This window comes from Dendropsophus ebraccatus, chromosome 13, assembly GCF_027789765.1.
Source record: "Dendropsophus ebraccatus isolate aDenEbr1 chromosome 13, aDenEbr1.pat, whole genome shotgun sequence".
Classification (NCBI taxonomy): domain Eukaryota; kingdom Metazoa; phylum Chordata; class Amphibia; order Anura; family Hylidae; genus Dendropsophus; species Dendropsophus ebraccatus.
The window spans coordinates 39713865-39736708 of NC_091466.1; the positions used below are offsets into that span (position 1 = coordinate 39713865).

Sequence of the window (22844 nt, forward strand, 5' to 3'; positions counted from 1 at the left end):
ATATCCAATTTCTCCAGACATCGGAAGTTAAAGGGGTTATCCAGCGCTACAAAAACATGGCTACTTTCACCTACTGTTGTCTCCAGTTTGGGTGGGGTTTTGAAACTCAGTTCCATTGAAGTAAATGGAGCTTAATTGCAAACCGCCCCTGAACTGGAGAAAACAGTAGGGGGAAAAGTGGCCATGTTTTTGTAGCGCTGGATAACCCCTTTAAGTGTTTGGCCAGGCAGCCAATCACAGATATTTTTCCCATGTTCGCTCATCACTAGACATGAGTCCTAGAGTATGTGTCAGTGTTATGTATTCGGCACATGTGCTCTGTATATGTGCACGTTGTGCGTGGCCGGTGTGACCGGCTTCTATACAGGTGTACTAAGAATACGTATGTGCACATTCTTCTTCGTCTAGCCTTTCCACTGGAGGCATAGGGGCCACATTTTATACAGGTGCTCTGTACATCTGGGCACTGCATGGCACATACACCAGGGAACACAGGCACTATGGGCTTACATTCATATAAGAAGCAGAACCAAAGTTGCTAAAATCTTATTTTCTACTCCTAGCTCAGGAATTCCTTACACCGCAATATAGGCATCTATCATAATACATCAAGTCTTATGGCCAAGTATGCACCATGGAATCTCAGTACAATAGGGATATGGATCTGGTAGCCCCAACCTGACCACTGACTGCAGTTGTATGTCGCCTCCCTTCCTCATATAATCATGATGCCAATGGCTATTACAGTAAGGTACAGTGCAGGGGCCAGCACATCATTGCCAGTATGGCCCCATGTATAGTCACATCCCCACACACAATGATGAGTACTCATGTCTCTGCACTAGCAGGCAATGGCAGGAAGATGACAACATGGCAGCTCACTAACCTGTCACCCCAGGCGCAGGGGGCGGGGACGGGTCACCTCTTCCAAGCTGCACGCTTTGCCACGCCCCTCTTCGGGCTCCCGGAGACCTCCGGGTCAGTGACTGGTCCCCATAACCCAGCCGTCTCGCTGTAAGAAGCCGTCTAAGCACTCCCACGTTACCATGGCGACAGCGGAAGTGACATCCTGCCGTAAAGCTGCGTAACAAACAAGCTGTCGCCGCCATCTTTGAAGGGGTAATGGCGGCGTCCTGTGTTCGGGTGACCCTTCTCCGCCCTCACCCTGCACAGCTGCTCTTCTGCCGCACTCAGCACTCCGCCGACTCTGACACAAGAGCGGGCACCGCCAAGGTGACGTCTTTAGTCCGTCTGCGTCATTTATAGTGGATATTGTGTTTAGCTCCCAGAATGCCTTGCGTCTGAAAACATGTGGGCGCTAATGCCAGTGCTAGACCTGCGGCACTCCCTGTGCCCACTGAGTAATGGCTATGTGCCCTGCTGAGAAAATAATGGGGGAGATTTCATTGAAAGAATATCACAAATCACAGCGCAGCTAAAGCTTGCAAAAGGAAAGCTGCACTGTGATTGGTTATTTAAAGACAGACCTTTTTTTAAGCCAACTAATCACAGAGCAGCTTCCTTTTTCTAGTGCAGAAACCAGAATAAAAGCTGTGCTGTGATTGGTTGGCTAAACAGCTGTAATAGTTCCTTCTAATTGGTGATTGGACAAACCTTCCCCCAGCCATATAGGAACCTAACGGTGCGTTTACACAGACAGATTTGAGAAGCCAAAACCAGGAACAGACTATAAACAGAGAACAGATAATAGGAAAGACCGAGATTTCTTCTCTTCTCAAATCCATTCCTGGCTTTGGCTTCCAAAATCTGTCAGATAAATCTGTCTGTGTAAACGCACCATAACTTGGCAACCTCTTTTCATAATTAGTCCCGGCTGAGGGGGATGGGGGGGCTGCGGGCTGCCGGACTTTCGCGCGACGACTGTTTACACAGAAAGATCGGCGAATTTTTTGCGAACGACTATTTAAGAACAAGATAAAAGATCAAAATGAAATTTCGTGCAAATTTGAACTATAATCGTTCCGTGTAAACCCAGCATAAGGGTCCATTTACACAGAAAGATTATCTGCCAAAGATTTGAAGCCAAAGCCAGGAATGGATTTGAAAAGGAGAAATTTCAGTCTTTCCTTTATGCCCTGATCTCTGTTTATAGTCTGTTTCTGGCTTTGGCTTCAAATCTTTGGCAGATAATCTGTCAGATAATTTTTCTGAGTAAACTGACCCTTATAGAGGTTATCAAACCCTATGCAAAGGACCATAGCAACCAAACTCCAGCCTTTATTTATCAGTAGGGCTGTGGAGTCAGTAAGCCACAGCTCCGACTCCAACTCCAGCTCCTTCATAAATTGCCAGTCATATACCAGGGGACTTATTTATGACAGTAGTGTAAAGTAGAACTTGCTCAGAAGCTTCTTTGTAATGTCCTACATGATCCTGTGGCGACTTCTGAGTGAATAAGGAAACATATAAAGCAGCTTCTCCTGTGTGTGCAGTGGATGCAGCCAGTCTCCAGCCTCCATGTCCTGAACAACTTAGAACTAGACTAGATAGAGCAGGGGGTCTTTTCCTGCTGACAGTATTCTGTGTCTAACTAAATATTCACCATACACAAAGAACAACTGCTAACAATGCCAGATCCCTGTTATATAGAGGTCAGACATATTCCCACATTTATCAGCTCTCTTGTCAGCGTCCATGCTCCTCAATCATCACAGCCCCACAGAAACTACCTGCTCAGCAAGTCAGTGACCACGGCTTTGTCCTGCCTCTGACACTGATTGGCTTATTGGGGCTGTAGGGCAGTGACATCATAGGAGCAGGAGCCCGGCAGTGGAACCTAGAGCCCTGACGCTGCACTACAGGGGCACAGGGACGTTGATCATTACATCGGCTGACCATTCTCTCTATTACACAGTGTGATAATCAGCTGAACCGGCCTGATTCGGACAATGATTGCTCCGTGTATTAATGCCCTAACACACACAGCCTGCTGCAGTCATAGCACACACGTACACGCACAGTCTGCTGCAGCCATAGCACACTAAAGAAAAACACAATCTTCTCCCGGAGAGAAAACTCCACATTGAGGACAGAGTTTAGTGCTACACTACTTATGGCTTCTCCTTCTCTATATCTTCATATTACACTGCTGCTCATATATAATCATCCAGCATCCAGGAATAGAACAGCATAGATCTCCCCCCACACAATGGACTCTTCCAGCTTAGAAACAAATTGCCAAAAAGTGATCGCTAACTTTTCTTCGACCACCCTTATTTAAAGGGAACCTGTCACCCCCCGTGCCGGGGTAACAGGCTCCCGACCCCCGACTACAGCCCCCTATACTCACCTGATCCCGCCCGGCGCGCGTGCTGAGAGATGAGTCCAACGCTCATAGAGAATGACGGAGCGCTGGACTCTCCGTCATTCTCTATGAGCGTTGGACTCATCTCTCAGCGCACGCGCCGGGCTGCAGTGGCTGAGATCTCCATGACCCGACCGGATCCAGAGGCGGGACCCGGCGGGATCAGGTGAGTATAGGGGGCTGTAGCGGGGGGTCGGGAGCCTGTCACCCCGGCGTGGGGGGTGACAGGTTCCCTTCAACAGGGCCAGTGCTTTATTACTGATATATGGAGGAAACTTAATTCATATGAAAATTTAATTATACATTTTTTAAATGAGGAGTTGAAGTCAGTCCATTTTTTTCTAACTCCAACTCCATAGCCCTGTTTTTCAGAGGCTTTCTTGTTAAAGAGGATGTACTATCAAGTACATCCTCTTTAATATGACCCACGGATAGAACGGCGCCGTCACGGAGAAGACTGTGCCGCGGTCTGTTTTTTGAACCACAGCCCGGTACCAGTGTACGGCGCCATTCTATCGACATGTATCGGGCCGGGACTGAAGCACAGGAGGCGGGCCAGCCCGCCCCCAGTGGGAGGGAATTCCCGCACCTCTATGACGCAGCTCCATTAGAATCAATGGAGCTGCGTCACAGAGGGACGGGGGATTCGGCCTGCCTCCTGTGCTTCAGCCCTGGCCCGTACCCGTGGATAGAATGGCGCCGTACACAGGAACCAGGCCGCGGTTCAATAAACGGACCACGGCACAGTCTTCCCCTGATGGTACATCCTCTTTAAATGAAAGCTTGAATATGACTTGGTTGCTGGTTGCTATAGGGAACTGATTCTTTGCACATGATTTGTTAAATCTTCCCTAATAGAATTTGAAGGTTTTATAGACAAAATAAGTAATTTGTTTTCTGGTTTTCTGCTATTCAAAACATCCCAAAAGACATCCATGGCACTTAAAAGAGTATTCCCATCCCGCTTTCCATAGGATAAGGCATAACAAGCTGATCGGCTGGTCCCCCTACAATCTTAAGAATGGGGACATAAGATAAGCCAGCCAGTATCTATTCATTCTTTATGGGGCTGCCAAACATTTCCAGTCAGAAATGTTCAGCGGCCCCATAGATAATGGTCCTTACCATTCATCCCAGGGAGTGCCAATAGCCAAGCCCTCTCTGTTACTGAAATAGGGAGAATGGTTTGGTGCTCAAGCCTTGCCTCTTTGACACTTGGCAGCACCAATAAATAGCAGGTTGCAGCCATGGACAAGACAGTTAAATGTACAATTAGTCTAAGTGCCCTAATAGCTATTTAACCATGTCAGTGTGTTTTGTGCAATACTCCATTTAAATTTTATTACAAATGCAACGTGGACTAATTGGTAAAATAGTTTTATCCAGTTGTTGTACCACATCTTCTCCAGCAGATGGCACAGTTGTTATCACCTTTAATGCTAACATGTTTAGTTCAACATCAGTTTGGCCTGATGGGTCCCATTCTGAATTGACAAAGTAATTCTGCATGCATACGAGTGTGTTCCTTCCGTGAAACAAGACTGAGAGCATCATACTGAAATATGGTGCTGTAGGCTCCCAAACAGCCAAAGCTGTCATGTTTGTACGTCAGTGCTCTGGTCATTTGGTCATTTGACAGTGTCATAATTCAGTATGATGCTTTCACTCACAGGGACGTGTTTAGTATGAGAATTGTGGCCAGCACACAGACTGTGTTTCCTGTACAGAACACGTTGCATGTGGCCTAATAGAGACATATATCATGTTTACTAGTAAGGCTAGGTTTACACTACTAAAGTGCTCGCACAATTTAAATCTTCTATTAATCACAGGCGTTGTGACAGATTTGCGCCCCCATCCCAATTCAGTACAAATGAATGGGATGATCTTCACTGACACCGGCCGTTCTGTGACGTAGCCGGGTCACAGAACGGCCAGTGTCTTACTGTGTGTGAACCCGGCCTAAGGGTGGATGAAAATCCAAAATAGATTACTATGTTGTTTCCCAGTCTATAGTTATACAGTGTACTAGTACTACACATTCTTTACAGGCAATGTAAAAGTAAAGAATTTTGTAGATTTAGGGTATAAACACACACGGCATATACGCTGCGTATTTACTGCTGCGATACGCAGCAGATTAGATCTAAATAACTGAACACAGTATCAAATCTGCTGCGTATCTGCTGCATATCTGCTGCGTATCTGCTGTGTGTGTTTGTACCCTTTTAGAATATGAGCCTTTATTTTACACCTTTATATGTATTTTTTTTTTTTTTTAGGCTATCAGCTTCTGCCCACCTGTAGACTCCAAAAATGACTGGGTTGGGCCTCCTGATAGATATTCCAATCTTCGACCAATAAGATTCTTTGTTCCAGCAGACGAGTCTCCTTTGGAAAGAAGACTTAGACAATTGCGTCAGGAAACACAAGATTGGAATCAAAAGTTCTGGGCAAATCAAAATGTGACTTTCATTAAGGTAAAAACTATATTGTGAAACAATCATCTTAAATGGGTTGTTTAGACTTAGAAAAATGTCAGCTTTCTTCCAGAAACAGTGCCACTCTTATCCTCCGTTTGGGTGTGGGTTTTGCAGCTCAGTTCTATTACAGTGATTGGACCAGAGTACAGGAGTGGCGCTGTTTTTGTAAGAAAGTAGCTGTGTTTTTCTTATCCTGGATAACCCCTTTGAAGAGTTAAGGTCCATTTACACAGAAATACCTTAGATTTCTCCTCTTTTCAAATACATTCCTGGCTTTGGCTTCAAATCTTGGCAGATAATCTGTCAGATAATCTCTCTGTGTAAATAGACCCTTACCATCGTGTAACATCTTAGACTGCAGCTGCTACTGCTTGGAATTCATTGCTTCTTACTTGCAGTTTGTCCATATTAGTATAAAATATATGTACTGGCAGTACACCAATTAACATTCATTCACCAGTCTAATATTGTGTATGTCCCTTCATACCATCAGTGATATCTGCCACCAAGACGTTAGCAGCAGATCCTTTTTAGGTAATTTGTGAGGTGTGCACAAAACAATTGTACAGGAAGATGTGCGGGCGATGGTTTTAATGACCGCACAAAAGATGCAATCTGCCAACCAACAGGAAATTCTCCGTTCATCACCCATGGGTCCCTGACTGCAGACAATTGGCCCTTGTAAAGGTCCAGACAGTCCGTTCTTTTAGTGTTAGAGCTGATTGGTGTATATAGGCATAACCTACATTTAATTTATATGACTGTATAAGAGTATGTATACACAGACAGTGGCTTCCCTGTAGCTGCAGTGTCCACAATCAGTACCCAGAGTAACACTTTAATCCTAGTGTATATCAGTAAAGAAGGCTATATGTTTGATGTAGGTCAGGGCCGGACTGAGATTCAGCCCTGGCATTTAAAACTATACAGGCCCACTTGCTGGTTTGCGCAAAAGGTTGCACATATATGCCATGCTCATCTGGGGGAGGGGGGGGGGGTCAGTCTGCTCAATTCATTCATTATGCTGTGGTTAGGAAAAAACAATCCATGCATGGTGCACTTTTCTTCCTGCTGTTTACCTAAATATATACTATACCCTTACTGCATAATGCATATACAAGAATCACACCTGAGCACACTGAGACACACTACATATACACATACATTTCAATATGTATTAGCTCTCCAGAAATAGCAGTCCTCATATGCTCGGATCTGCACCTGGCTGATGTGCGCTTTTTTGTAACACAGAAGAAGCATATACACATACACACACATCCATATGCAAATTGACACACACATTGCATATACACATCAATATGGACACAGACACACATGACATACACACAGATATACAAACATATCCATATGCACACAGATTGCACATACAAATACATACATACGCACAGTTATATGTGCACACACTGCATTTAGACATTCATTTGAACACCTGGGTCAGAGTACAGTGCTGTAGACCCCGCTATGCAGACCATGCCCCTCCTCCACTCATCCTTCCACCCAGTACAGGGAGCTCTTAAACCAAAGCAATGCTCTTAAACCAAGTCACAATTTTGAAAAACTGTGAGCTCTTCTTGCAAAATGCTCTCAATCTAAGTTACTCTTAAACCAAGGTACCACTGTATATGTATATGTAATTTTATTATTTTAATATTCTTTATTTTATTTATAAGTTTTTCTTATTTTAGGAGAAAGAAGAATTTATAATTTCAAGACTTTGTGCCTTAGGTTTGGGGCAAAGAGATGAAGAAGGTGAGACTTCTTGGGAAATGATACCATCTGTAGCCTCCTATAATTGCTGTTTGAGCTGTGGGATCTGATTGATCTGGTAAACTTTGTAATTAAAGCGGGAAAAAAAATCATGCTTTAACTTTAGATGAGACTGAACTTTACTAATCAGCATTTGTTTAGGGTCCTTTTACATGATCTCATATGTGGCCTAGTGCAGCCGCAAATGAGTGCTGATCAGCTATTTCTGGGCTTGCTTTTAGTGCCTGTACAGGGCATGAATCATCACACAGCCCAGCTGAACGAACAATCAATGAATCATTTGTGTGGCCATTTAAATGCATGGTTATTGCCCACGCATCTCCTGTTTAAAAAGAGATAGCTACGGCCAACAACAATGACTTTACTGACCCTACAAAAGATCAAATCAGCCGACAGGTGGGCATTTGCTTGCTCGTCAGCTGCTTTCTGGCCCTTTCACCTGGGCCGATAATCGGGTTAATAAACATTCCTAGGAAAATGGTTATGTCAATAAGAAAAACCCTTTGAAATGTTGTTTAAGAAGACATCAAATGTTTTGATCAGTCGGGGTCCAGGTGCTAAGACCCCCACGAATCTCAAGAACAAGCTAATTTCCAACAATAAGCTAATCACTTTATTCCTCACCGCAGAAGATGGATTGTATAGAAAGATGATAGTAACTGTCTCCTTCAGCGAGGAGAGAGTAATTTTCTCAATGGTTTTCCTGGCTCACTCTGGAATTCAGTGGGTGTCTCAGCACCCAGCTCCGGACCAGAAAAAACTTTTGACATGTCATACAGTAAACTTAAAGGGGTTATCTGGTTAGGTAAAATGAATGTTGAATCATCCCCCCTCCTGGAGATTAACAATTCATTCCATTCCACTTGTCATTTATCTTTTCAGTCTTTGTCCCCCTACTTTGTGCTGAAGACACAGACTGTGTGTGAGCTGTTTACTCCATCTCCACTCTGCTCTCCCTCCTCTCTTCCCAAGTATCTTATGTAAACAATGCCCCTAGCCGGCTGTCTCTGCACTCTGTAACACCGGGAGGGCTATGCATTATAGAGCTCAGTGACAAACAGCCATGGATGTTGTTTACATGAGCTGTCTTGGAAGGGAGGGGGGAGGAGGGGGGAGATGGACACAACAGCTCACACAAAACAGAAGGCTCAGAACTGGGGTAAGGAGGCTAAAAAGATATATGGAACAGATTGTTAGTGCCCTGGAGGGGAGATGATTCAGCGTGTATTTTACTTGAGTGAAATACCCCTTTTAGTTATTTTCCCTACACCCTACTGTAATGTCACCACCTTGACGTTCAGATCTGATTTTATAAATATCTTAATAGCAACTGGTATTTCTCAAGTTTTGCTGTTTTAGTCTATTGGAGCACTAAATATAGTAAAAGCTGCCAATGTTCTTTATTCTCATTATGCAATTAACACACAGCATTACTATGAATATGATTGCATTACAAGTCTCCAACCAGCAGATCCCCAGCTGCTGCAAAAATACCACTGCTAACATGCTGGGAGTTGTAGTTTTGCAACATCTGTAGGATGGACATTGCTAATTCAAGGCAACGGTGATGTATTTATTTCCAGCTTATTCATAAGGACCCTCAGTTCCTGCTAACTGTTCTCTCATTGCTGTCTCATCATGATGATTAATGCAGCCAATGTACAGTCCTTGCCAAACTTTTTCTCTGCCCTTTACAGGACGTAAAAGGACATTGGATGCAGAAGTGATGGCGGATTTTTATAAGGATTTCCTAAGCAAGAACTTTGCAAAACATGCACAATATAACAGGTACTGCTATCCCTTAAAGCCACTTTAAGGGTAGCTTCACACGTACCGTATTGCTGCGTTTTTAACGATGCGTTTTTATCGCTGCGTTTTTATCGCTGCGTTTGTGGTGCGATTTTTACATGCAAGTTTTGATTTTCACATGAAAATCATGTAAAAATCAAAACGCGCATGTAAAAAACGCAGCAAAAACGCAGCGATAAAAACGCGTTAAAGACGATAAAGCGATACGGTACGTGTGAAGGCACCCTAAGCCTGTGGTACATAATTTAGTCTATAGGCTGTTCATCTGATTTGGGGGGGGGAGGTAATATGAACATTGATTTGAACTATTTTCTATATGGTTCCTACCAACAAGTCCCAGCCAATATGCCTGTAGTCTTTGGCAAACCACTTTCACCCAATTTATTAGATCATTTAATCCCTGGCTATCCATGTATTAGGTAACTTCATTGTACCACCATTCTGCCCTAGTCTGTAGTGTTGAGCGGACCCATCAAAATGTTCAGGTTTTACATTGTTATACGAATCTGAACACTCTGGCAGTGATTTATCAAAGGGTGTAAAAGTTATGGTGCGTTTACACAGACAGATTTATCTGACAGATCTTTGAAGCCAAAACCAGGAACAGACTATAAACAGGGAACAGGTCATAAAGGAAAGACTGGGATCTATCCTCTTTTCAAATCCATTCCTGGCTTTGGTTTCCAAAATCTGTCAGATAAAACTGTCTGTGTAAACGCAGCATTAGACTGGTGAAAACTGCCCACAGCAACCAATCACAGCTCAGCTTTCATTTTACCACAGCTGAAAGTTGAGCTGTGATTGGTTGCTGTGGGCAGTTTGCACCAGTCTAAATACTCCCTTTGATAAATCTGGCCCTCTGTGTTTGATTCCTTATGGCTACAGAAGTTGGATGCAGCCCCAGGGAGTCTGTGTTCATGTTTTCCTGGCAGCACTTGGGCATTATCCAACTTCTTCAGCTGCAGGCAATCAAACACCGAACCAGGACACAGTTCAGTCCGCTTATCACTACTAGTCTGACCACTTTCTCACTATTGTGTGTTAGATCACTTCTATGTGTCTGACCATTCTTACCCTATTTATGTTTTGGCCAACACCACTCCTGCCCCAGCCCTTCCTTGTGTTATACTACTCTCCTTTGTGATATACTACTGTTGTCATGAGACTTTTTTTTAAAGATGTTATCAGGTGGGACCCCGACTGGAGCTTCTTTGTCCTCCAGGTGCATGGAGCTACATTGCGTTTGCTCTGTCCATTCACAGTGGGACTTCCAAACATAGCTGAGTACTAGTTATCACCTATTGTATGAATAGGTGACTACTTTTAATATTTGGTTACCCCATTTAATACTGTCTATATACAATATACATACTTTTCTTATTATCTGCATGGACTTTAATGATTATCATATGTGAATCCCAGAAGCAGTTGCATAAAACAGGTTATCTATTTACTCTGCATCTATAGGTAATTTAGATATAGATATATATTGATTCTTCTAGTAGTACAATGTATTTATAGGGATTTGATGATAGACATTAAGGTTCTGAAGACGCTTGGCAGTGAGACAGCTATTACATAATTTATATAGCACAAAAGAAACCTTGTTGTTGAGGTGGATGTAATAACTGTCAGTACTGTAGTGTAAGCAAATAGATTGTGTTCATCATACCAAATAAAATCTATTATTTTCACTGTTTATTTTAGAGAATGGTACAAGAGGAATTTTATAATCACATTTCTAATGGGACAAGTCACGTTACAGAGAGCAATGAAAAAAATTGGATGGAAATAGACTGTACTGGGAAAAAGATTTTTTTTTTTTTATCTATAAAATTATAATTTAAACTATACATAAATCTCTGTCTGAGTTATTTTTTTTGGTTTGAAGAAGATTTTTATTTAGTGGCGCTGATCACTTTCCCATCCGCTCACAGAGTCTCCAGTCTGTCCATATGTGCTTCTGTCCAGATATTTGTTCTGGAGCTGTACCTCAGGGTGCACTACTAAAACACTGTGGCACATCTTTACCATAATTTATAGGTATTTCTTCCAGACGGCAATGTCCAAATTGTTGCAAACACTCCATATGATGTGTGCAGTTTGTTTAATTCTCAAACATACATGTTGGCTTTGCTACTTTAGTATGATTGTCTACCTATTCAAGTAGACATATGGACACAACAGCCTAGGAGGGGTGAGTGAGTCTGAGTGGGCCCTCAACCTATTATGTTACCCACAGGGAACCTCAGTAGACCCCAAACAAATAGAGGTGTAAGTACAGTGCAGACACATCCAGTGGCTCACAGGTGACGTCTTCTCTGATCAGAGTGGGTCAGGTTTCCTTTTCTTTTTCATCGTGAAGACTCTTCCAACCACAAATCATCACAGCAGTATCTGCCAGACAAACATCTTCAGCACCTTACTTTTACAGCACCTTTAACCACCTCTATACAAACTCTCCATCATAGTGCCCTTAAACAGTAACTGAGACCTCTGTGAAGACCAATCTGTAGTAATTTTCCTTTTCTGTGCTTCTTTCTATACTTAGATCCCTTCTTTATGCCTGTATCTGTAGTTAGGATCCATCATTGTGTCCTCATCTGTAGTAAGACCCCCTCTTCGTGCCCCATCTGTAGTTGTGCTCCCTCTCTTTGCCCTCTGTAGTTAGCCCCCCCCCCCTTTGTGCCCTCAACACTAGTTGGGCCCCCACTTTGTGCCTCTATCTGCAGTTAGCCCCCCTTTGTGCTAAATAAATGGTACCCCTTTGTCCTAATGAACTGTACCACCGCCCCCCTGGATAAACTGTGCCTCTTATGAACTGTTTCTATATTAAATAGTGCCACTGTCCCCATATTATACTGTGCCCACAATGTAGTTTGCCACTGCCTACCTAATAAACTATATTACTACTGCCCTCCAATGTACTGTACCACTGTCCTCTCTAATGTACTGTACCACTGTCCTCTCTAATGTACTGTACCACTGCCCCCTCTAATGTACTGTACCACTGCCCCCTCTAATGTACTGTACCACTGCCCCCTCTGATGTACTGTACCACTGTGTCCTCTAATGTACTGCACCACTGCTCTCTCTAATGTACTGTACCACTGTCCCCTCTAACGTACTGTACCACTGTCCTCTCTAATGTACTGTACCACTGTCCTCTCATGTACTTTACTACTGACCTCCTAAATCATTGTTTTCCAACCAGTGGCTCCTCAGCTGTTCCTAAACTACAACCTCCATTATGTCAGCAGGACATGATGGGAGTTCTAGTCTTGTAGCGACTGGAGGGTCACATGTTGGATAACACTATACTAAATAAACCTCCCCCTAAATTATTGTTTCCCTACCAGTGGCAAAACTATAACTCCCATTGTACCCTGGTGGCAGGACATGATGAGAGTTTTAGTTTGGTAAGAGCTGAGGAGCCACTGTTAGGAAGCAATCATTTAGGGGTACAGTTTATTTAGTAAAGTGTTCTCCAACATGTGACCCTCCTGCTGTTCCTAAACTACAATCCCCACTATCTCCTGCCAGAAGGGCATGATGGGAGTTGTAGTTTTGCACTGAATCGTCACAGGTTTGAGAACACTACTAAATAATCTCTACCTAAATGATTGCTTCCTAACCAGTGACTCCTTAGCTGTTACCAAAGTACAACTCTCATCATGTCCTGCCACCAGGGTACAATGGGAGTTAGCGTCGCTGAGTTCTAATGCGGGTGCATCCGCAGCACAACTCCACACTGCACATAATGGAGCGTGCGGCCAGAGCCACACACTCCATTGGCTTTCTGCAGCCGCTATTCATTGAATAGCGGCCGCAGAAAACGGATATGTCAGTTTTCTACGGCGCTGCTAGGGATCCCGGCCGAGCGTATGCTATGTGTATACACTCCGGCCAGGATTCCTCAGAAGGCAGTACTACATAAGTTCCGTAGAAATCATGGCCATTGTTACAACGGCCATGATTACTACGGAACTTATGTGTGTGAACATAGCCTTAAACACTAAGTTTTACTTATCTCTTCTTACATCACATTACATACACCCAGGGACACACAGACACATCCCATGCACCCAGGGACACAAAGACACATCCCATGCACCCAGGGACACACAGACACATCCCATGCACCCAGGGACACACAGACACATCCCATGCACCCAGGGACACACAGACACATCCCATGCACCCAGGGACACACAGACACATCCCATGCACCCAGGGACACACAGCACTTAACTGTAATTACAGGGAAGCTCTGAGGGGGCCATGTGGTGCAGCTCTCTGATCTTCTCCTCACAGTCAGACTCTGGCGCCCCTCCTCTTCTTCTGTCCCGACATCTGAGAGCAGGAAGCAGCCGGAGGAGGTAGTGAGGGAGCGGGGGAGGGGCCCGGGCTGTGTTTCTTCTGCCCTGGTATAGAGTGAGCAGACACACAGACAGGAAGCTGTCCCCAGCCTTGGTGGGCCCGGGAGCGACCTCCCCCTTTGCCCCCCTCTAATTTCGCTACTGGGACACAACATACACTTGACTGATGCATGTAGTAAGAGAGGACAGAGGAAATAACAGTTGCGGTGTTAGGATACAAACACACACGGCATATACGCTGCGTATTTACTGCTGCGATACGCAGCAGATTAGATCTAAAGAACTGAACACAGTATCAAATCTGCTGCGTATCTGCTACGTATCTGATGCGTATCTGCTGTGTGTGTTTGTACCCTCAGGGTACAAACACACACACCGTATACACAGCAGATACGCAGCAGATCTGCAGCAGATTTGATGGTGCAGATTTGATGCTGTGTTCAGTTATTTAGATCTAATCTGCTGTGTATTTGTTGCGTATTCGCTGCGTATCACAGCAGTAAATACGCTGCGTATACAGTGTGTGTGTTTATACCCTCAGTATATATTTTCAGGGTAGGTGGGCTGAAGACACTGCTTCATAGCATCTAAAATGACTGACTTGTCTTGCAATTACTTGAACTGATTTACAGCTGGAAAGGAGAGATGCTCTGGAGCACTAACTGCTATTAAATTAAAGTTTGTGCAGACTAATGGAATTTTTGCGATAATGATCGCATTTGAGCGATAATCGGCTTGTGTAAATACAACAAACGATCAAACAACGAGCGAGAAATCGGTCATTTTGATCTTTCAAGTTCTCAAATCATTGTTGGTCGTTTGCAAAAAATTCACAGATCGCTTTGTGTAAACAGTCTTTCACCGATTTACCCTATGTGTGAGATGGGCTTAATCGATTGTAAAACAATCGCAATAACAATTTTTTCTAACGACCTATCGTTCTGTCTAAACGCTGATACTTCAAAATCGTTAAACGATCGATTGGGCGAATTATCACTCCGTGTAAAAGGACCATTAGCCTAAATCTTTCAGGTGTTAGAGCTTAGAGACAAGATTAAGACAAGCCTCCTATGACATCAGAGGATGATGCGTTGTCTACAGAGAGAGGGAGGAGCTGGAGACAATACACATTTTGTAGTTCTTCAACTACAACTTCCTGGCAGGGGTGAATAACAAGAAAGCACGCTGAAGCCAGGACTATTAGTGATAATACTATATCAGTAAGATACATATCGTGGCGTGATCGTTCATGTTGACAGTTTTCTGATACCAGAGTACCCCTTTAATGCTCAGAGTTCTCTCAAAGAGATGCTTCTAGGACAAAATATTCCAGAACGTGTGACAATATTATAAAAGCTGTGCTTAAAGCATAAGAGATGAGAGGCACTCATTAGCACCTGTAAGTGTAAACAGTAGACTGTAAACTGCTCATGATCTGTTATTTCTTTACTTTGTGTTTGCTGTTCATTCGCTCCTGTCATGTTCGCTGCACTGTAACTAATTAGTCATTTCCTCCTCCTGAATAATTCTGCACAGCAGGGAGGCTGAGAGCCCAGGTCTGCCTGTAAATTCCCTCCACTATGTTTTGCACAGGAAATTTAAAGGGGTACTTCATTGCAAAAAAAAAAAATATATATATATATGTATATGAAATTCATAGGGATGCTGTTATTGGCAGAAAAAGACTGTTTGTGCCCGGCTTCACAAACCAGAATTTGAGAACTTTTGTACTCAGCAGATGCACAGGCATGTGCACAGGGAGTCACACAAATGTGGATTTTGGGCAGATTCTGCAGCTAGGCAACGAAGACTGAGGTTTAAATGTGTTTCCAGTACTTAAAAGGGTACTCCTGAGACAAAAAAAAAGTTTTTAAAGCATCTGGTGTCAGAAAGCTATACAGATTTGTAAATTACTTTTATTTGAAAATCTCAAGCCTTCCAGCCCTTATGAGCTGCTGTATGCAGGAAGTGGTGTGTTCCTTCCAGTCTGACACAGTGCTCTCTGCTTCCACCTCTGTCCATATCAGGAACTGTCCAAAACAGGAGAGGTTTTCTATGCAGATTTGCTACTGCTCTGGACAGTTCCTGACATGGCCAGAGGTGGTAGCAGAGAGCACTGTGCAATACTGAAAAGAATACACCACTTCCTGCAGGACATACAGCAGCTGATAAGTACTGGGAGATTTTAGATTTTTAAATAGAAGTAAATTACAAATCTAAATAACTTTCTTACATCAGGTGATTTAAAAACATTTTTGGGGGGCTCAGGAGTACCCCTTTTAAATATTAGAAACACAATTCAAACCTCATTCTTCATTGCCTAAATGCAGAATATGCTTAAAATCCCTGTGCAGCGGCTGTATGGTCAATTGTATACTGTCTGATACAATATAGTTAACAAGGGGGACCCGCAGGGTTGTCCCCTGTTGCCACTTTTATTCAATCTACATATGGAACCACTGGCTCAAAGGGTCAGAATCGCTAAAAAGAGAAGCTAAAAAAAAAATTGTGGGCTTTGGTCCTAGAGGTGCAAGGGACAGGATCCTTTTATATGCGGTGGAGAAAAAAATTAAAGAAAGCCTGCGATCGATACAATAAAGTATTTGAAAGGTTGAGTCCCTTTGTGTGTTTTGTTTTGTTTTTTTCTTCCCGAACTGCCCAGGCAAGGGTGGAGGGAGGGGACGGCTATGTTTGTACTGTAAAATCTACGTTGTGATAATGGTCATATTGCGATGTATATTGTATTATTTTAAAGTTGTTAGAAAATGGAAAATAATTAATAAAAAATATTTATATATATATATATATATATATATATATATATACACAGTTAGGGCCAGAAATTTTTGGACAGTGACAAAATTTTCGCGAGTTGGGCTCTGCATGCCACCGCATTGGATTTGAAATGAAACCTCTACAACAGAATTCAAGTGCAGATTGTAACATTTAATTTGAAGGGTTGAACAAAAATATCTGATAGAAAATAAAGGAATTGTACACATTTCTTTACAAACACTTCACATTTTAGGAGCTCAAAAGTAATTGGACAAATAAACATAACCCAAACAAAAGATATATTTTTTTCAATATTTTGTTGCGAATCCTTTGGAGGCAATCACTGCCTTAAGTGTGAAACCCATGGACACCACCAAACGCTGGGTTTCCTCCTTCTTAGTGCTTTGCCAGGCCTTTACAGCCGCAGCCTTCAGGTCTTGCTTGTTTGTGGGTCTTTCCGTCTTAAGGGTATATTCACACGAACGGGCTCGCAGCGAGATTCTCGCTGCGAGCCCGTTCGTGTGAATATACCCTAAGTCTGGATTTGAGCAAGTGAAATGCATGCTCAATTGGGTTAAGATCTGGTGATTGATTTGGCCATTGCAGAATGTTCCACTTTTTTGCACTCATGGGTAGCTGGGTAGCTTTGGCTGTATGCTTGGGGTCATTGTCCATCTGTACTATGAAGCGCCGTTCGATCAGCTTTGCAGCATTTGGCTGAATCTGGGCTGAAAGTATATCCCGGTACACTTCAGAATTCATCCGGCTACTCTTGTCTGCTGTTATGTCATCAATAAACACAAGTGACCCAGTGCCATTGAAAGCCATGCATGCCCATGCCATCACGTTGCCTCCACCATGTTTTACAGAGGATGTGGTGTGCCTTGGATCATGTGCCGTTCCCTTTCTTCTCCAAACTTTTTTCTTCCCATCATTCTGGTACAGGTTGATCTTTGTCGCATCTGTCCATAGAATACTTTTCCAGAACTGAGCTGGCTTCTTGAGGTGTTTTTCGGCAAATTTAACTCTGGCCTGTCTATTTTTGGAATTGATGAATGGTTTGCATCTAGATGTGAACCCTTTGTATTTACTTTCATGGAGTCTTCTCTTTACTGTTGACTTAGAGACAGATACACCTACTTCCCTGAGAGTGTTCTGGACTTCAGTTGATGTTGTGAACGGGTTCTTCTTCACCAAAGAAAGTATGCGGCGATCATCCACCACTGTTGTCTTCCGTGAACGCCCAGGCCTTTTTGAGTTCCCAAGCTCACCAGTCAATTCCTTTTTTCTCAGAATGTACCCGACTGTTGATTTTGCTACTCCAAGCATGTCTGCTATCTCTCTGATGGATATTTTCTTTTTTTTCAGCCTCAGGATGTTCTGCTTCACCTCAATTGAGAGTTCCTTTGACCGCATGTTGTCTGGTCACAGCAACAGCTTCCAAATGCAAAACCACACACCTGGAATCAACCCCAGACCTTTTAACTACTTCATTGATTACAGGTTAATGAGGGAGACGCCTTCAGAGTTAATTGCAGCCCTTAGAGTCCATTGTCCAATTACTTTTGGTCCCTTGAAAAAGAGGAGGCTATGCATTACAGAGCTATGATTCCTAAACCCTTTCTCCGATTTGGATGTGGAAACTCTCATATTGCAGCTGGGAGTGTGCACTTTCAGCCCATATTATATATATAATTGTATTTTTGAACATGTTTTTGTAAACAGCTAAAATAACAAATATTTCTGGCCCTAACTGTATATATATATATATATATATATAGATAGATAGAGAGAGAGCGAGCAATGGTAAATTGAAAATTAGAAAAAAAGCACCAAAAATTTACAGATTGTAAGATTCAAAGGGTACTATTACACGGAACGATATTCGGCCCTATCCAGCCGATTATCGTTCTGTATAATAAACACAACGATCAGCCGATGATCGTTGTCATCGGCTGATCGTTGATATAGGTTTTACACCAACCGCGCATCGCTACGTTTAATAGCGGTGCGCACACGGCAGCTGACGATATGCAAAGAATACATTACCTGTCCATGCTGTAGGGCTCCTCTTGCGCTCTGCTTCTCACCGGGTCCCACACTCCAGCTTCAGAGCGGCCTGTCTGAGCTGACCGCCGGGACCGCCGCAGCCAGTAATTGGCTGAGTGGCCTGTCAGCTCAGACAGGCTGCTCTGAAGCTGGAGTACGTGGGACCCGGGGAGAAGTAGAGCGCAAGAGGAGCCCTGCTGCATGGACAGGTAATATATACAGTTTAAACAAGATACGGTTCAGGGAAGAAAAAGAGTGCTGCACCTCACACCTATGGCTGATACTAGTGCCTCTCGGCTGCATAAAAAACATCAGAATTCTGTATGTGAATTGATCAAGCCACACTACCCCATGTACCGCGTGCAGGTATCTGATACACATGGGTCCCCACACTGTGCTAGTCAGCGACCACCACCCGTGCACAGTCAGGTAAGGGAGGCCATGGAACGGCCCTGTAACCCCCATGCCACAGGACCAGACCCAAAAATGCCACACCAAAACCCAGCCAGCACCACCGGCGGAGGAAGCTGCCCCCAAACAGCACAATATCCACCAGAACAAAACACATGGGCAATACATTCCTTTTATAAAATATTAATATCTTTATTTAGTACCATTAAAAGCGTAACAAAATAAGAATATAAATCGTGTTCAAAGACAAAAAGACTCAATAAATAACAACCACTTGCACAGTTTACATGGGGATGCGACGCAGCATGTGACAATTGCACTATGTCCGACTATATGCTAAAGATTATATGTATGGTAACTAAAGTGTGACAGAAGTAAACCTAAACACTATCCGGTCCTTCACACCCAAAACAGTATGTTATATGACCTATACTGGAAATCCTATCCCATCATCGTAGTGACTACATCCAAATATTAACATATGTGCAAATAATAAAGTTGTAGCATGGTCTTACCCACGTTTCGCGTATGATGCTTCCTCTAGGGGGCATACCCTCACCACTGCTCTGATTCCTTTTATGCTGTTCCCCAAATGAGGAAATCTAACCCCGGTGGATCCACCGTGCGTGCAACCGGAAGTATGGCGCTAGCGTCACTTCCGCCGCGACATCTCCGTCATAATACGTGCCACCGGAAGTAGGACGCCGGCATCACATCAGCCACGACCACTCAGCCACCCAGCGCATGCGCGGGATCCGGAATTCCCGAACATGCGCAGGAGGCATATTGAGGCCACAACCGACGCTACTCCAGCGCCCACATCTCGGGTGCACAGTGGATACCAACTGCATTGTGTCTAAAGGGAGAAGGGCCATACTAAGAATTACCAATATTAATAAATAAAATAACAAAATCTATTGTTTTAGGTAAATAACTAAACCCTTTCTAAAAAGTGCAAGTGCAAATACATCAAGTAAGGTGCTTATGGAATTATAACCACAGCACATACGTGCAATTATGTCTGTAAGTGATAAAAAATACATAAACCGTATAGTACAGTTATAAAAAGTATGTGAACAATATAAAAATGTTACTATCATGTGTTTGTGACACAATTACAACCAAAAATCATGAAAACGCATAAAAACCGCATATAATGTGAACACACACAAAAAAAAAAAGGGGAGAAGGGGGGAATTATACTGAAACCATGATGGATACACAAATCAATTAATTTACAAACATGATATAGATAAGGAGGGCCCATATTGATGGTATATCTATCCCAGAGTCTTTTTTTAGAATGCATTTCTCTTTTCCTCTTATTCTCTCTCAGTTCTTGCTTTTAGTGGGTCTCCACACACCGTCATGTTTCCTCATTCACAACATATAAGCAGGGCACAGCACATATGTCACGTAACTAAAAAATTAAAAACAAAAAAGACAGCACAATGGTTAAAAACATGAAATGGAAAAACCAACGGTTGACTATAAGAACGGCACAAAACTCAACTGTTCATTTAAACCATCTGGGGACATTGTACCTAAGGTACTGATCCAGCGGCATTCCTTCTGTGCCAGGATCCTTTTGATATTCCCACTTCTAATACCACCATGGACTTCCTCAATTCCCCTTAGGCCCCGTTCCCACTGAGCAAAGCTAGCGGAATTCCGCGACGGAATTGTCCGCCGCGGAATGCCGTTAGCCTCCCGCTCATAATGGGACTCTATGGGAGGCGCGCGCTCCTGCCCTGTCCGCGCTGAAGAATGAACATGTTCATTCTTCAGCGCGTACAGAGCAGCAGCGCGCGCCTCCCATAGAGTCCCATTATGAGCGGGAGGCTAACGGCATTCCGCGGCGGACAATTCCGTCGCGGAATTCCGCTAGCTTTGCTCAGTGGGAACGGGGCCTTACTCTGAAGGTGCCAGGATCACAATTGTGGAACAACTTGAAATGTCTGGGTATTGACTTGAGGCTTTCAACATCCACCACCCCTTTTGCTGCCATTATGCCTCTAACATGTTCCCTCACTCTTATCCGCAGTTCCCGGGATGTCAATCCAACGTATATTTTACCACATCCACAGGTTGCGTAATAGATAACGTATGTAGTATTACATGAAATGTAGTCCCTAATTTGGTAAATTTTGCTACCATCTGCGGATGTGAAGTTGTTTGTCCTGTCCATATTTTTGCAAGCCATACAGTCCCCACATGGGTAACATCCTGTTCTTTGCCCTTTAGACCCAAAGGGGTTATTGGTTTTGGCCACATAGTGGCTCCTGACTAAAAGATCTTTTAAGTTCTTTCCTCTTTTTGCAGTGAGTTGTGGAGTTTCTGGGAGACGAGAGGCTAAGATCGTATCCGTGAACAAGACTGGCCAGTGCTTATTCAGGATCTGACGCATAGAATCCCATTTGTCGTTATAGGGTGAAATAAATCGTATTGTCTGGTTAGATTCCTTCTGTCTTACTGTTGTTTGTAATAACTCCCCTCTCTGTGTGTTTGCAGCCCTTCTATATCCTCTCTCAATCGTTTTTTTGCCATATCCCCTCTCTCTGAATCTATCTCTAAGATCATGTGATTGTGCTTGGAAATGGTCCTCTGTGGAGCAGATCCTTCTCATCCTCAGGAACTGACCCACAGGGATCGCTCTGATTGTCGAGGGTACATGGGCTGAGGTGGTGTGTAACAGAGAGTTTACAGATGTAGGTTTGCGGAATACGTCTGTCTGTAATTGTCCCCTACAGTCACATTCTATGGACACATCCAAAAAATCTATCTGTTGTCTGCTGTATTTATATGTTAACCTGATATTGTACTGATTACAATTCAACTCCTTCATGAAATCTTCCAGCTGGGAGACCGACCCCTGCAAAATCATAAGCACATCGTCAATGTAACGATGCCAGCACTGCACATGGGGAACGGCCCACCCGACCCCGCCACACCCCTCCTGGAACACCTCCCGCTCCCACAGTCCCAGAAAGAGGTTGGCATACGAGGGCGCACAGGCCGCCCCCATGGCAGTGCCGCGCTGCTGTAAGTAAAAAACATCCTTAAAGACAAAAAAATTATGAGTCAAAATAAATCTCAACAGCGTAAGAATCAATTGCGCAGGTGTCGGAATCCCAGCTGCTCATACGAAGGAAATATTCTACGGCACGTAGTCCATGCTGGTGTCCTATACATGTGTACAGGGACTCTACGTCCGCAGTAACTAGAATCATGTCTGGTTCCATAAAGATCCCATCAATCCTTGCCAGGGCGTCCGTTGTATCTCTAATATACGATGGTAAATTCTCCACCAAGGGTTTGAGATAGTAATCTACAAATTTACATATCGGGTCACATAACCCATCTATGCCTGATACAATGGGACGCCCCGGAGGATTGAGGGGATCTTTATGGATCTTCGGAAGTAAATAGAATGTAGGGATCTGCGGAAATCTCTGAATCAACCCATCAAATATCTTTTTAGGGATAAAACCCTCATCCAGGGCTGCCAGCACAAGTCTGGATAAGGTATTGCACTCACCATAGCTATCAAAGATAGAATGGGACAGACAGGAGGGATTAAAACCATGTGCACTCAGGTGTCTCCTGCTAACTGCGGTCATATGGGTCTCACCAGGAGGAGTGCAAAACACTGAGAAAAGAGAGAAACAAAATACGGTTCAGGGAAAATTCTGATGTGTTTTTTATTTAGCCTAGGGGCACTAGTATCAGCCATAGGTGTGAGGTGCAGCGCTCTTTTTCTTCCCTGAACCGCATTTTGTTTCTCTCTTTTCTCCGTGTTTTGCACTCCTCCTGGTGAGACCCACA

The 22844-nt window shown here is 43.6% G+C and overlaps 2 protein-coding genes across 4 annotated transcripts in view; one reads left to right on the top strand and one right to left on the bottom strand.

Moving 5' to 3' along the window:
* Positions 1-1362, bottom strand: part of BAG5 (BAG cochaperone 5) — a 15561-nt gene extending 14199 nt beyond the window's left edge. For both annotated transcript variants that reach the window (XR_011359622.1, XM_069951181.1), the window contains exon 1: positions 887-1362. The gene's annotated coding sequence lies outside the window, so the exon portion shown is untranslated. The remainder of the gene's footprint in view (positions 1-886) is intronic.
* COA8 (cytochrome c oxidase assembly factor 8) lies at positions 1046-21454 on the top strand. Of its 2 annotated transcripts, none has more exons than XM_069951184.1 (5): positions 1046-1233; positions 5608-5805; positions 7515-7578; positions 9294-9384; positions 21342-21454. In XM_069951184.1, exons 1-5 carry the CDS (start codon positions 1123-1125, stop codon positions 21373-21375), a joined length of 498 nt encoding a protein of 165 aa, XP_069807285.1. In that variant the 5' UTR covers positions 1046-1122; the 3' UTR covers positions 21376-21454. The 2 variants fall into 2 exon arrangements, with proteins under 2 accessions (XP_069807285.1, XP_069807284.1); XM_069951183.1 differs by lacking the exon at positions 21342-21454 and adding an exon at positions 11113-11231 and having other exon boundaries at positions 1058-1233.
* Positions 21455-22844: the final 1390 nt, after the last annotated feature.

Coding starts and splice junctions, on each gene's coding strand:
- COA8 (XM_069951183.1), top strand. CDS start 1,123: ATGGCGGCGTCCTGTGTTCGGGTGACCCTTCTCCGCCCTCACCCTGCA. Junction 5,806..7,514: donor AAAATGTGACTTTCATTAAG/GTAAAAACTATA, acceptor TTCTTATTTTAG/GAGAAAGAAGAATTTATAAT. Junction 9,385..11,112: donor AAACATGCACAATATAACAG/GTACTGCTATCC, acceptor TGTTTATTTTAG/AGAATGGTACAAGAGGAATT.